The 16,493-nt window shown below is 34.6% G+C and overlaps 1 protein-coding gene across 9 annotated transcripts in view; it reads right to left on the bottom strand.

Moving 5' to 3' along the window:
• Positions 1-16,493, bottom strand: part of dnmt3aa (DNA (cytosine-5-)-methyltransferase 3 alpha a) — a 46,697-nt gene that overhangs the window by 7,886 nt on the left and 22,318 nt on the right. For 6 of the 9 annotated variants that reach the window (XM_052585771.1, XM_052585768.1, XM_052585769.1 and 3 more), the window contains 16 exons: positions 9,567-9,797; positions 8,215-8,373; positions 8,030-8,137; positions 7,789-7,945; positions 6,660-6,809; positions 6,526-6,570; positions 5,414-5,493; positions 5,225-5,337; positions 4,195-4,378; positions 3,519-3,603; positions 2,043-2,188; positions 1,860-1,950; positions 1,622-1,770; positions 763-848; positions 561-630; positions 286-404 (listed from right to left, as the gene is read on the bottom strand). In XM_052585771.1, coding sequence (XP_052441731.1) covers positions 286-404; positions 561-630; positions 763-848; positions 1,622-1,770; positions 1,860-1,950; positions 2,043-2,188; positions 3,519-3,603; positions 4,195-4,378; positions 5,225-5,337; positions 5,414-5,493; positions 6,526-6,570; positions 6,660-6,809; positions 7,789-7,945; positions 8,030-8,137; positions 8,215-8,373; positions 9,567-9,797 — 1,973 coding nt within the window. Of the gene's footprint in view, positions 1-285; positions 405-560; positions 849-1,621; positions 1,771-1,859; positions 1,951-2,042; positions 2,189-3,518; positions 3,604-4,194; positions 4,379-5,224; positions 5,338-5,413; positions 5,494-6,525; positions 6,571-6,659; positions 6,810-7,788; positions 7,946-8,029; positions 8,138-8,214; positions 8,374-9,566; positions 9,798-14,117; positions 14,278-16,493 lie in introns of those variants that run through there. The other 3 variants (XM_052585767.1, XM_052585772.1, XM_052585775.1) reach the window with 2 other exon arrangements.

Raw genomic sequence — 16,493 nt, 5'->3', positions numbered from 1 at the left:
TGCCAAGTGCATTCCAAACAACTGCGTAATGCCATGCATTTAAAAATAAAATAAAAAACTTTTTTTCATAAAGCATGATTTACATATGTATTATTGTTATAATATTTTATTTAATAATTAATTTGTTTAAAGATATTTTAGAATTTTGGAAAAATATTAATAAGTTTCATGAAAATAATTTGTCATGCTGTAAAAATCTCTAAACAGAAACATGCTTTATTTTCTGCAAAATATACAGTTTTCCCTTTAGATTTTGGCATGAAATAATACCCAGAAGGCCCTCACCTCTCCATCTCCGTGCACCACAGGATATCCTCTTTATTGTCCATGTAGACGGGGTAGTGCTGGTCTTTGCCTTGTTTTATTGAGTTTGAGCGAGTTGTGATGGTTCGCACTTTCCCGAACTGAGAAAATAGAAATATAAATTCAGCTCTGCCTCAACGAGCCTCAAAACTCAAGAAATCAACAACTTACAAAAAAACCATCAGGAATAATGACAACCTGTTCAAACTATCTTTGATTTTCCTTTACAACAAAACCTTCGAAGTGAAGCCCCACACCTTAGCTGTGCGTCCATGTTCCAGACAGTCTTGCAGCTCGAGTCTGTCATTCATCATGGCAGTCAGAGGACTGAGAGAGAGACAGAGAGAGTTTGTTCCCTTGTTTGTCTGATGTTCACTCTTCATGCCTGTTTCACATGTACTGTAACTGAAACATTCACATCTTATCTCGCTCATACAGCAGATGTTCAAGCAGTTGTACCGGTTCATTCCAGGCAAGTTTCCCCAGAAGTATCGAGCTCTGTGTGCGGCAGACACCTCCTTGGCGTCGATCATAACTGGATTACACTGAACACAGACAGAACCGTTATATTCAGCATTATATTGTAGAAGAAAGTCAAGTTTAGGCAATATTTTGTCATGTTTTTGAAATTAGTTTCTTATGCTCATCAAGGCTGCATTTATTTAATAAAAAAATACAGTAAATATTCAAAATTTTGATTGCAATATAAAATAACTGTTTTCTATTTGAGTATATTTTAGAATGAGTTTTAATCCTGAAATTTTTTTTTTTAAACTAACAACACTAATCTATATTTTATATATTATTATTTATTTTTTATTATATTTATTTTAATATATATATATATATATATATATATATATATATATTAAAATAAATATAATAAAAAATATATAATAATATATAAAATATAGATTAATGTTGTTAGTTTAAAAAAAATATATATTAAAATAAATATAATAAAAAAATCAAGATGAATTTAAAAACGTAATAAAATAAATATCAATATCAATTAACCTCAAAGTCACTGCATTAGATACAATTCTAATCCAAGTGTCATAAAGCTACAGAAAGCAAAACATTTCACAACACAATTCTGGTTTTAAATGATAAAACAATAATAGATGTGGTGTTGAAAATGAAGAAAATGACTTCGTGTTTGTCAGACGTTGGTGGAATTCAGACATTTTTCAGTGTCCACATACAGTTTGTGCACACTGTATGTTATATGTACAAGCACTAGTGGGCAGCGCTGATAACAGCACACATGATTGACTCTGTGCATGTGAGTGTGTGTTTGTCTCGAGCGTGCACACACCTCCAGAAAGCGTGAGATGTCTCTCTTGTCACTGATTCCCATTGCGACGACATTTTCAAACAGCCAGAAGAACGGTCGCTCGTCTCCTTCTTTGGGCCGTGCTTCATGAAGCAGCCGGTAGAACTCAAAGAACAGACGCCCGGTGCCCTCTACACACAAGAAATAAAAACCTTACAACAAATGCATCAGTATGCACACATACTTTTCTGGTTTTGCTGCTGGAAAGTGAGTGTCGCACCGAACAGGCCTTTCCTGGCAGGGTTGACGATGGACAGATCGTTACAGGGGCTTCCACCGATCACGAGATCAAACGGCCCCCACTCCTGAATCTACAGGGAAGCGCGTGACGCAAACAGAGAGAGACGTCAGAAGTGTGTCGTATTTAAAAGACGACGAGGAACAGAGAGAAAGACATGCTCACATGTTTACGTGTGATGTTCCTGACGTCTCCCACATACATGATCTTTCCGTGGTGTCGCACGATCCCCACCGTGATGGAGTCCTCACACACCTCTGACGCCACGTACCGCTCCACCTGAATGCCCAGATCCTTCAGCACCAGCAGCCCTGACGGCAAAACACACACACACACACACACACACACACACACACACACACACACACACACACACACACACACACACACACAGGCTTATTCACACCACCACATGAGTTTGCTCAAAGGGACAGGTCACTAAAAATAAAAGACATTATTTGTAATACTGTTTATTTTATGTTAGTTTTTCAAAATTACATTTATTTTGATAACACTTTATTTAAAACCTTTATTCATAATGCTTTATAAAAGTAGTTTTAATGCATTAATTATCCCTCGTAATTCCTTATAATGCATTGGACAATCTCATCAAATATAACACTAAAAAAATTCGGCCTTTAAAATTCTGTTATAATTATTCACCACAAGATATTAAGTATTACAAGGCACATTATGAATGATTATAATGTCCCTTTATTAATGCATTCTACATAAAGGCTTTAAGAAAAGTGTTATCTTTATTTTTTTATTAATAGATTTATATATATTTTCCATTTGTTGTTTTTATTTTAATGCTATTTTAAGATTTACAGTACATTTCAGTATTATTTGCACAGATGACTCAAAAAAAAAGATATATATAAATATAGATATATATCAGCTAGTTGTTTCTTATAGTCTCAATTTTCATGTTCTTGAATATTTAGTATATTTCAATTCAATTACATGTTTTTAAAAAATTGTTTTTATTAATTCAATACCACTTTCACTGACACAGATTACTCAATAATCATGACTATGAATGTTTATTTATTTATTCATTTATCAGTTAGTTTTGGTTTTCTGTAGTTTTAGTTAGTTTTCATTTAATATTTATTATTTTAATTTACTAACATGTAAAAAAAAACCTGTCAAATTATTTTCATTAAATCACTGTAAATGTCAGTTGTATTTGCACAAACAATTGTCTGTATGTCTGTATGTCAGTTAGTTTTAGGTTCTTGTATTTTTAGTTTTTATTTACTATGATATCTATTTCCTTCTAACAAAATGATTTGAAATGAATTATCATCAATTCACTTCTGAAATTTCAGCACCGTGATCATGCAACTATAATGTGATTATTTATTCATTTAAAAAACTTAAACTTTTTTTATTTCACCAAGTTGCCAAGGCAACATTTCTCATTTTTGTTTAGTTCAATCTGAAGTACTAAAATAACTAAAACTACTCAAATGAATAAATAACAATTAATTTAAAAAAAGACAAAAACTATACAAAATGACAGAAATTTTAAAGGAAAAAGAAAACAGCAAATACATAAAATGTAATTCAAAATACTAATAAAAGCTATAATTTTATCTGTGTGTTAAAAGTAAAGTAGCACAGGTGTGATCTCACCTGTAGCGATGCCATCAAATAAAGAAAGCACTCTGATTGGCTGCCTGTTCTCTGCTGCCATTGGTGAATACAGCTTTGTCGGTTCCTGAGAGGAAAGAATGGACAGATTATGCTTTTTCATGAAATCCTTTTTTTTTCATTATTTTATAACTTCCCAAGAGGCATTTACAATTCTTAGTACGTAAAAAAAAAAACAGCCATAATTTAGTTATAAATGGCCATTTCCATGCTGAATTTGGCCTCTGATTTGAGTAGAGGCGTGCACAATAGTCCGCAATAATATCAAGTCTCCTTTTCCAATTAATTTTTAAAATACATTTTAGTCTCATCTTTTATCGCCAACGATATTGCATGTTGATATAATCACAGTTATCATTTACTGATGCCTCGTCATTTTCTCACTTTAGTCATGGAAAAAAAGCTTTTCATCATAGTTTTCGTTAATGAAATGAACACAAGTCAAAAATATTGATTATAGCATTATTGACCAGTGATTTCAGAAAGTTCGAAATGTATAATTCATATTTTAAACTGGAGAGTTTTTAATTGTGCAAACATAAAGAACATCTGGATTCTCCATTTCCTTTAGCTTTCATCTGTGCTAATAGTTAGTCTTTCTGACTGTAGTGGAGAAACTTGTGTCCGAACTGCTGAGACACACACTAGATGGACTCACAAAGTCCTGGTCGTGGTTGTTGGCGAAGAACAGCTGCAGTCGTGAGGTCCAGTCGTCTCTGCGTCTCAGGATGCCCGAGACGTTCCTGCTGCAGCACATGTAGCAGTTCCAGGGGTCTTCACGGATAGCGGCCTGTGCGGATCCGGACCCCACGAGCAGATCGACACACTCCACGCAGAAACACCTACACAAACACAGACGTAAGGCCTTTTCACACTGAGAAAGAGTGAAAGTCAGCACGATGACGCTTTTGATTTGAAACATTAGATTCCTATGGGGCTATCCACACCAGAAGCTACGTTTTTTTGTCCTGTGTGTCAATTTTTTCCCTGTCACTTCAAGATGAAACGAGCCGACCAATCAGATTTGAGCTTAGATCACGTGCCCAGAGCCGCTGCTGTTGCACAAAAGGATGAGAGTGGTGGCGCTGTTTCCAAAACCGGTGTAAACAAACACAGAAGAAGAGTATTGCGAAAGACAGAAAAGAGTGGATGCCGAGTTCATGTTATCATAAGTATCTAAAAACAGATTTATTCTCATACGCTTCTGCAGAATACAATGATTCATTTTCTATTGGATAATGTGATAGGAAAAGCACTGTCCATTTTCTTCCATTTTTAATGCACTTTTAAAATGAAACATTTACATGTGTTTTTATGCAGCTCATGGTATTTTTATAACAATAAAGGTGACAAATGATAAGCAGGTGTAGTGTTTAACCCATTATATAACATATGAAGAGAGCAAGTCAGCCTATTATAGAATGAAAATAAAAACATGAATGTGCACAAATGTTCAAGTTTAGCTTCATGCTAATATTTTAGCATGCATTCCTGTAAGCATTATAGATAGTTTGTGTTTCCGGTGTAGATCTTAATTTATTGCTGTATACTAAGCAGCAAATAATGTTAAAAATGATATCTGAGGAAAAGATCGTGCAGGCGTGGATTAGCAGAAGGCGCTCTGTGTGAAATGCCCTTTACACCTCCCAGATCTCTCTCTGATCGCGAACAAACCCACACACACTCACCTGCAGCAGTTGTTGTTCCCACACATGAGCACTTCTCGTCCTCCGCAGCAGATGGTGCAGTATGACTGATAACCGTCATCATCGTACTGATACGCGCACTCCAGGAAACTGTTCTGTAGGGGAGGAGAACACCGCTTCAGCACCAATCAGAAGTCAGAACAGGTTTGATTGACAGGTGTGCATGTGTACCTTGCAGCTCTGGCACATGGCTCCGATAAACAGAGGATGTTCTAGTGCAACGTTCAGACTTCCACAGGAAATACAAATATCTGCACACAAAACAACTCCATGGTGATGTTTGGAATATCATGTGACTGTACTATATTATTTATGCAGTATGCATGTTTTGACCTATGACCCTCTAAACTACCACGTTTACCCAAATATGCAGTACGTAACAGAGAACAATGTGTGATATACAGTGTGCTCAACTTTACCATTTTAATATAAAACTTTACATTTGAATATCTAATTAAACAATTATGTACAATTTGAATGAAAATTGTATTCATTAAAATATCTCAAACTATTATTAGCATTTTAATAATTATATTCTATATATAAAATGATAATCTGACTGAATAATAATTTACAAATATATTTAGTATTTTAATCATTTATTTACATAAACTGTATTATTTTTCAATATATTATATTTCAAAAGGTATCTATCTATCTATCTATCTATCTATCTATCTATCTATCTATCTATATACACACAATATATATATAATTATTATTATTTGAATATATGTATATATGTGGTTGTGTGTGTAAATGTATATTAAAATGCTAATAATATATTTAATAGAACAATTACATTTCGTATTCGTAATAGGCTTACAATCTTTAAATACATTTAATTCCCTAATTTTTACAGATTTGTAAAACTTAAAAGCAATTATTTTAGTTTTGATGACTTTTCTTAACTTAAATTTTTTTTATACATGTTTATGCACACGTTTTGTGTGTGTATATATATATATAAATGATCGTTTTTTGGTCACACTTTATTTTAAGGTCCAATTCTCACTATTAACTAACCATTAACTATGACTTTTGACTTAATTAACTCCTTATTTGCTTCTTATTAATAGTTTATAAGGTAGTTGTTAAGTTTAGGGTATTGGGTAGGATTATGGATGTCATGCATTATATGTACTTTATAAGCACTAATAAACAGCCAATATGTTAATAATAGGCATGCTAATAAGCAACTAGTTATTAAGTGAGAATTGGACCCTATACTAAAGTGTTACCCGTTTTTATAATTCAAAGGTCAAATTCAACAGCAAACTCACCTTCAATATTGCGACACTTTTGTCTGACTTCATACACGAGTCTCTCTGAAGAAAACAAAACACAGCGCCATCAATCACTGCTGTTCAAGTAGGAACAGTGTATGTGAAGCTGGTTTACTGTGTGTGTGTGATACCTCGAGTTCCTTCATCAATAATCTCTTTGATTTTGGGTTTCTCGACACTGTTCTTCCTGGGTTTCTTGGCAGGGGGCGGAGCCGAGTACGCAGCGGCCTCAGGCTCCACCCACATCTCTGGATACACCTCAGTATACGGGCTCCGCTCCGCTAGAGGACACGAACAAATACACACACAAATCTCTTTAATATCGCAATAGTATATCTTAGACGGCAATGAGATTGAAAGGCTCATGTTTCTGTTAATAACACCACATTAATTTATATTTCATCTTCTACATGGTTTCAAAAGAGATCTTAACAATGTCTTTGTTCAGATCCGTCTGCACTTCTGGCTAAACATTTCTCAACAAATTCTTCCTAGGCTAAAATATCAGGTCCATGCTGTCCAAAAATAATTTTAGCAAAAGAATAAATAAATAAAATGTAATTAATCAAAATGAAATTGCAATAATTAATTTTTTATTTGTAAAACTATAAATCTAATAAATAATAAAAAGCAATAGTAAATATTTTTATTTATAACACTGTATATAACAATATTTGTAGTAGTAATTAATTATAAAGATATTATTAATCAATCTCATCAAATTCCTCCAAGGCCAAATTATCAGGTTGACAAACTATCGCAAACTATTATTGAGCAACAGAATTATAAATTATAAATTATAAAATGTTATAAATTATAACAGAATTATAAATTAAATTAAATTAATCAAAATAAATTTAAAATACAATTATTAAAACTATATAAAACATATAAACAAATGATAAAAAATAAAACAACAATGCATTAATTAAATAACAATTTTATTAATTAAATAACATTAACTAAAATAAAAAATATAATACAAGCAAAAATAAAATATATCAAAATATAACAAATATAATTCATTTCATTATAATAATAAGAATAAAAATAATGCATTAAATAATAAACTATAATTATTATATTTATATTTAACTTAACATATTTCAAAATAATATTTGAAGTGGTAATTAAAAATAGTGATAAATAATTAACAATTTTTTAAATATTGATAGACATTTTAAGTTGAATAAAAAGCAGTTTCTTAAATAATAAAACTCTAATCTGGGCCTGTGGCTGTGTGTTTGTTAGATGCATCACCTGGTGGCGGCTCCAGGCCTTTGGCACCAGAAGGGAGAAACCCAGTGCTGGCCCATTCAATCATCTGCTGCGTGAGCACTTCAACACTGTTCGATATGTCCGGGTCATCGGCGGACACACACACAGGGAACGGTTTACCAGCACGCATACCTGCCGTCTGAACAGAGATCCACAAAAACAACATGAGAAAACACACATACACATACAATAACACACACGACAGAGAAACATCACGACTTACCTGTAAAACTTCATAGATGGCTTTTCTGTACATGGGCTGTTTGTTGTAGGTGGGCTGATGAAAAGACGTGCAAAATGTGCTCAAGGGCAACAGCTTTTCCACACACACCTGACAGAGGAGAGGACGCTCATTATAACGTCTGTTATCAGCACTCATGAAGGATTCTGATTGGTCGACAGACTCACCACTGAGAATTTGCCATCTCCAAACCACATGACCCAGCGGGTGCCTTCAGCGGCCCGACTGCGGCTCGCCATCCACCAAGACACGATCCGGCCGGGCCACCAGGAGAATCCCCGCAGCTTCCCCCAAACCAGCTCTCCGATCCCGAACCCACGGCCGTCCTGAAACACACAGCGTCAGCGAAACCTCAAAATACTGAAGGTTACATGACACAAAAACCTGATTCTTGATAAGAAGAGCTACTTTGCTGAATCTAGTCTGCTGTAACACCACAATCAGGGAACACGAAGAAGCATTAATTAAGTACATTTTTAATTTTCAGGAAATGGTCACACAATTAAAACTAACTAAAAAAAATTAATTTAATGTTCATTTAAAACTATTTCATATTTCATGTTATCTAATTCATAAATGATTTATATGCATTTAATTCAGAATCATAATACATATATTTAAATAAAATATTAAATATAAATTATGTTGGTTAATATTAAACAAAAACAATTAGTAATAATACTGTTGTACTTTTAGTTCATATATAATAATCAGAATAAACATAATTAAGCATTATATCCTCAAAGTAATGCTGAATCAACAAATTAAGTATATTTTACAATACTTATTTAATGGCAACTTAAAAAATAAATTAAATAAATTACATTTTCTTAGTTTTGACCCACTCAAGTCAATGTGACTTAAATAATAATAATAAAAAAATTATTATGATTATTTTAAAATAAAAATATTAAACAAAATATTTTAACATGTTTTGTTAATTTACATTACTCATAATCAAATTAATCATATATATTAACAAATATTTACAAATATTTGTTTGCTCTGGAATTTCACTAGCAATGAAGAAATATGAAGCCACAAAAAGTGTGGAGAAAATATTTGTGTATCATTTTTTATTATTTATTTATTTTTCTTTTTTACAGCCTTAGCTTGCTGATATTAAATCAAATTTAAATCAATCTACTTTTAATTTGAGTTTAAATAATGTTTTGTTTTGCACATCTAGTAAATATTACAAATAAGGAAATAAATACTACAATACTATAAAAAAATAAACAAACTCACATCAAGTCATTGAATACCAAAGTGTACCTTATTTAAAGCAAATAAGAGCCATTATTTTTACGAGTGATCCATCAATACTAATGAAGAGATGATTTGCCAAAACAGATAACTCCTCTAAAAAAAAATCATGTTTTTTATTATATTATCACGTTTTTATTGTTTTTATCTGTATTTTTTAACCTAATAAGAATAACCCAACTGCAGTTTGATTGAGATTAATTGGAATGCACAATGAAAAAACATGATTTCTGACATGATTTCAAATATTCACCTCATACTCCAGATCCATCTCTGAGGATCTCGTCATCACTTTGTTGCCGCAGGCGACGGGAGGCGGCTCCGGCGTCGTGGCGACCGTTGGGGAGGCGGGGTCAGTGTGCTGCTGCTGAGGTGTGGGTGTGGATGGGAGGTTGATAGCTGACTCCTCCTCCTTCTGAGAGCCCACAGCTGATTGGTCGTCCATTATGTCACTCATGGTGATCCCCAGTTGGGCCTTCTCCTCCTTAAAGACACAGAGGCACACAAACACCAAGGTGAATTACAGACACAAACACACAGGGTCTCAAAGGATTTTCACTCATATTGCTCGAGAAACGTCTTTATCTAAACATCTGTTTCCAGCAAGACAACAGACTAGTGTGTGTGTTTAGGTAAATATGGATTTGAAATCACAGTGGTAATTGTAATCTGCAGGTTTTTACTGTCATATGAGGACAAACTCTGAGGTAACATGAACCAGGACGTCTCTGTGTGTGTATTAGACTTCTGATCCCTCCAAAATTATTGGTATTCTGGCAGAAAAGTCAATAAAACAAATGTTTGTTTACATGGATTGTAGAAATCCAACAGTTCATAGACCCGCTTATTCATATTCCATATTCTTAATCTCATAATAAGCTTGGCATTGTGGATCACGAATACTGTTGGCTCCTTGACAAACTGCTTTGGATAAAAGCATCGGCTAACTGTATAAATGTAAGTGTATTTAAATGATGATTCTGATTGAAAATGCATCTTCATAATTTTTCCATAGTCCTTTATTGCAGAAGCACGTTGAGTTACACTACCATTCAAAAGCCTGGGAGCAGTGCATTTTTTACTGTGAGAAAGAAGTCTCTTCTGCTCACCAAGGCTGCATTTATTTGAACAAAAACACAGTAAGAACAGCAAAATTGTGAAATATTATTACAAATTAAAATAGCTGGTCTCTATTTGAATATCTATGTGGCGAGTGGGGCGGGGCCGAGAGGCGTGGGAACGAGGAGTGAGGCCAGGTGTAGTGATTGGAGATGAGCTACACCTGCGCCCCACCGCCAGTATCGAGTCCCACGTAGGAGATGGAAGGATATAAAACTGGAGTGACGACCGTGAAGGACGAGAGAGGACCAGGCCTGGGACATTATTTTATGTGTTTGCGTTTTATTTATGCACACCAGTCGGCCGTGAGGGGCTGGTGCGCCGTTTTGTATTTATTTTGAATATTAAAATGATTTTGATTGTGCGCCGGTTCCCGCCTCCTTCTTCCCGATGAATATGGAGATTTGTATTGTTACAATCTATAAAAATGTAATTTATTCCTGCTATGCAAAGCTGAATTTTCAGCATCATTCCTCCAGTCTTCAGTGTCACACGATCCTTCAGAAATCATCTAATATGCTGATTTGCTGCTCAAGAGGACAGTTGTGCTTCAGTATTTTTTTAGGATTATATGATGAATAAAAAGTTCAAAAGAACAGCATTTATTCAAAATAGAAATCGTTCATAACATTATAAACATGTCAACTGTCATTTTAGATCAATTTATTGCATCCTTTCTGAATAAAAAATATAAATTTCTTTCAAAAACATCTCACTGACCCCAAACTTTCCAGCAGCAGTGTATGTCTAATGAAGATTCATTATGTGCAGATTTGAAGCATTGCTGTGGATTTGGCAGGAGGCAGACGGATTCTGATCTACAGAATCCAATGAGTCCTCAATGTCAACAAGATTCTCATGACTCCGAAAACAACATTACAGATCCAGCACTGCTAACCACAGACAGAAAACTTACACACAACATCTCTTAAATATCTCAACAGCTTCCACTAGCTACTTTTTATAGTTAAATAAGTGTGCTTAATTCTTTTAAATGTGCACTTGTGATTAAATTATTGATTAAAATGCCACTTTAATGTAAGTGTAGTTTACTATCATGACTTTTGCATATGCTTTTAAAAAGCATACTTTATAATAATGTAAAATTATGATTTTAACTTTAAAGTCCATTTTTTCCCTTTATTAGTGGTGCCTGCGAAGCAAAGCATCACTATTGTTATCTTGCATACATATAATTATCCTGGACAAAACTTCGGCGTGCAATTGTTTGTCACACACCCGGGAAAGGGGAGTCAAATCATGTGGCTTATTGAGGAAAGGTGTGCTATGAATTTTTTTTAGAAACTGGGCAAATGATGCTCACACAACGGATGAAAAATCGGGCAAAAGAAATCCTTTGATTTAGCATTGGACCAAACTTTCTGACCTCACGACTCTGCATCAAAATGTCATAGAGACTTGGGGGTGGTCTCATTTGACATGTCCTAGCAAGCAGCCAATAAATAGTAACATTTAAACTTTATAGGCATGCCCTAGCAACCAGTTACAGCAACCTAGCAACAAGCCCATAGACCTCCATTTAAAAACCGGCGAGAGGTATATCTCTGGTTCGGAACATTGTAGAGGCAAGTGGGTGGTCTCTTTTGACTCAGACTGGAGAGTACTCTTTAATTCTCACCATCGAAACTTTCTATTCACATGCTTGCAACCATATGGAAGCATAAATCAGTCATATGTTAACACCATAACATCATAGAGACTCTTTTGATTCGGTCAGACGTTCAGGCTATTTTTTTCACCCTAGTAACTATCTAGCAACACATTAGCAACCATTTACAGCAACCTAGCAAGCATTTGGTGATTGGCTCTTTTGACTCCAGTCTATAAGTTTTGCCCTGGACCCTAACAACCCAAACCCAAATTAATCAAATGTACTCAATTGCAACTTTATCATTAAACATGTGTAATTACAAATATATTTAAATGCATGCCATATGTTTCAGTAGAAGTGACATCGAAGAATATTTTAGTTAATCATAAATGCTTGCCAATACATTCTACAAGCAAATTTCAAAGCCAACATTATTATGAAATAACATATACATATGCATTGAAATCCTACTTAAGTGGGTAAAAAAAAACACTTCTAAGTTCAACCGATTTCCTGTTAATATAAATGTAAACGATATATTAGATTTTGTAATAATTGTAAAATATATGCAATATTAACATTCAATTTGGAACTACATATATGCTTTTAAAGTATATTACTTCCTTAATAAAAGTCCCTCTTGATAAAAGTATGCTAAAGTGTTAGATGTAACATGATGTTCCAGATAGTTTCATTCTCAATGCTTTGGCTTCTTTTGTATCGACTGTATGTGAGACTGTGAAACTTTGATTCCTTCGAGCAGCTGCTGGTTTTCTCTTGTGTGACCTTTTGCAGGAAGGATACAAGCGCCTTATATGACCTTCAACCCCATTAAACTGCCAACCACAGAGCAGCTAATCACACCGAAACACAGAGACGTAAAATACAGAAGACAGGCTTGTTTGATGGGTCAGTGGAAACACATAAAATCACTGCGGTGCTGCATACATTTCACATGATGGATGGAAACAGAAGATGGACCTGGCATTGACATCCATTTCAGATGCTCAAAAATGCTGAAATGCAGATGCTAAATACAGGTTTAAACAGGGTGCAAATTGTTTGGCACACACCGAACAAAAAGCTCAATCAGATGAATGAATATCACATCACATATGCAAATGTGTCATGTTTTTGTCATCTGTGGTGCTGATTACAGAATTGTAATTAACTTTACATATTTCAAGTTCAAGAACATGAACACACACATATACTCAATCCCTAGTGAACGTTGTTGTTATTGTTTTAAGAAATCAATATTTGTATTCAGCAAGGATGCATTAAATTGATCAAAAGTGACATTTATAATGTAAAAAAAGAAAATTTATTCCAAATAAATGACTGCTATTACGAACTTCCTATTTATTAAAGGGGTCATCGGATGCCCATTTTCCACAGGTTTATATAATTCTTCAGGGTCTTAATGAAAAGTCTATAACATACTTTAGTTAACATTTCCCAGTGGTAGTGTAAAAAAACACCCTTTTTACCCTGTCAAAAACAGCTCTTTTCAGAGCAAGCCGTTTTCTTGCATGCCGCTTTAAATGCTAATGAGCTCTGCTGACCCCGCCCCTCTCTTCCGAGCCGCTCTCTGAGAGATGGTAAACTTTAGCCGCAAGTTATCATAAAAGGCGATTTGCAAATATTCATTAAAAAAAACGTATACTCACTTCTGCAGGTGAAGCTGGTTCACGAATGATTCGCATGAATATAGATGCATTTAGTTAGATTTATTAACAATGCAATAAAGAATTTTACTTCTCTATCACAAATTAATGGTTTCAAGTCTTACTGAGCACTATGATTTCTCGCATCTATTTTTTTCTGTCTCCTCAAATCATCTCTTTAAAAAGAGTTTGACATTAGCATGTTGCAACATAACACATAATCATGATAAACAAACACATTATATTGTGTAAAATAACCCATTTTCAATTCAATTAATCTGTTTTTTCAATCAGAAATGTTCAATGAGCAGTGCATTCTGGGAGCGCATCATTTGTGATGAATTCATGCGATGCTGTCTCAGAAATTGGCCAAAATTTTAGAAGGCAGCATAACGTCACCGCCTACCTTTTGGAATCTTTTCTTCATTCGAACTGAAACGCACCTTAAAATACTGCCTAAATAGGCAGCTCACTAGGTTTTGGAACAGATCTACTATCTGAATCAGATTGTTTGTCCTCTTCTAGTCGTGTCTCCATGATGTTATAGTGGTTGTGTTGGTTGTTACCCAGCAGCCCTTTGGCAAAAGGCCCAGTGCACCCTGGGAAATGCGGTCTTTAACAGATTACCTAATTTCCTGCTGCAGTCCACATTGGCGCGCTATAAATGGCCACAGTGTTTCTATGTGCCGACACATAGAAACCATTTGCAAACTTCTTGTGGAAAGTGTGTAAACATCTCCCACTATGACCTGAACGACCCTTGGCTTTATGACGAGTTTCAAGAGCTGAGAGCTTTATGATTGTGACCTAGGCGTGAACGACCTCTGACCCCAACCTCACCATGACCCTAAAGTCTCTCAGGCTCATTTCTATACAAATGTCACTCCTTTTCGTAAAGCATTTGGACACTTTATCAAACACAGTTTGGGGTCAGTTAAAGTTTTTGAAACAAGTCTCTTCTGCTCACCAAGGCTGCATTTATTTGATCAAAAAAATACAGTAACAACAGTAATACGGAGAAATATTACTGATTTGCTGGAAACGGTAAAAAAAAAAAAAAAAAATCAGGAATATTTGATGACTAGAAAAATCATAGGAACAGCATTCATTTGAAATAGAAACCATTTGTAACATTATAAATGCATTTACTGTCAATTTTGATCACTTTGAGGCATCCTAAGGCATCTTACTGACTTAAAAAATTTTAAGGTTACTGTTTATACAAATATACATTACATATATCTCTAGCTTAATCAATGCAATATAATAAGGAAATGAAAACATATAAATATATATGATTTTATTGGCACTATCATTAAATACACTGAACGAATTCTACACAGTGTCCTAACCAGCAACGCAATACATTTCCAACAACAACTAATTCAGAGCCAATCAGAAAATATTTGATGTATTATATGCAGCTAATACAGATTTTAGACCAATGAGATCTCATGATGTGTGGGACTAACTTGTGCAACGTGACAGAAACAGACACCCAGTAACTGACAAAACATCAGTGATTTATCAATTTTTGCTCTATCACAGATTCACAAACGTTTTGGGCATCTGAACCTGAAATATTCACTCTAAGTCAACCAAGTTAATGTTTCAATAATGTAACAACACATTTGCAAGTTTGTGGTCCTATGATGTCAGTTAACGGTTACATGACATGCAGGAAAAACAAATATTTCAATTTGTTTAATAAGTGTTTTATTTTTGTTAAGCTTACATTTTTTTATTAAATTAATTATGCAGTATAATGTTGCCTGCAGTCTTCTCACAAAACCCCTGCTGTTCGTGAACCCCAGTTTGGGAAACTCAACTTTATCGCATCATAGTGTGAGAATTCAGTCAAATTCCTCACACATAGACACTGACAATGTAAACCTTTTCAGCTCAAAGTGACTATCAATGCCATTCAAACATGAATAAATGCATTAAACATACAGTATTTTTTAAATGTTCTTCAGACTAAGAAAAAATGGTTCTGTTGAATGAAAGGTAATTTAATGAACCAATAGAGTTCTTCTATCATACCGCTGCATACATAACCTAGTTTTAGAACCTTTATTTTAATAGTGTGATGCATACTTTTGCCAGTATATAGACGGTATATAGTATACACTGCACAGTGTACACTAGTATCTATTAAAGCTATAGAGCTACAGTTTATATGTTTGGTTTAAAACGACACACACACACAAACAGCCAAGTCAGCATTATCTACCTTCATTCTCTGTACTAAACACACACACACACACACACACACACACGTATCAGTAAATGTGTCTTTTCCACACAGTGCACACGTACCCACACACACTGCTGTGTCTGATCGGCCATGCTGGTAACAGGTAACTGTGTGTGTGTGTATGTGTGTATGCAGGCAAAAATACACTTTTAAATCAGAAAGGGGGGAGACATGTGCACAATGACTTTGTTTGGGAATCGTGGGTCACGTGACTTTGCGCTGATTGGTCACAGAGGGGTTTGCAAAACTGGGACCAGAAGAGCATCCGCTGCAAAACAAGAGGACGAACGAGAGCGGTGCGCCGACCAGAGAAAATAGAAAATAATAGTGTGTGTGTGTGTGTGTGTGTGTGTGTTGTGGGGGGTGGTTTAGATTAGTTAATGATTGATTTTTCCCCGGGAAGGATTTTACTAGATATTTTGATGGTCTCTGTTACTGAGAAAAAGGGAAAGGTTCAATTAAGCCATGATTTATAAGCCTAGAAATGAATGAGAGTGACACAAACACACACACACACACACACAC

The sequence above is a fragment of the Carassius gibelio genome, chromosome B20 (assembly GCF_023724105.1).
Source record: "Carassius gibelio isolate Cgi1373 ecotype wild population from Czech Republic chromosome B20, carGib1.2-hapl.c, whole genome shotgun sequence".
NCBI lineage: Eukaryota > Metazoa > Chordata > Actinopteri > Cypriniformes > Cyprinidae > Carassius > Carassius gibelio.
Note: the sequence above shows the minus strand (reverse complement) of the source record. Positions and strands in the feature narration are given on the sequence as shown.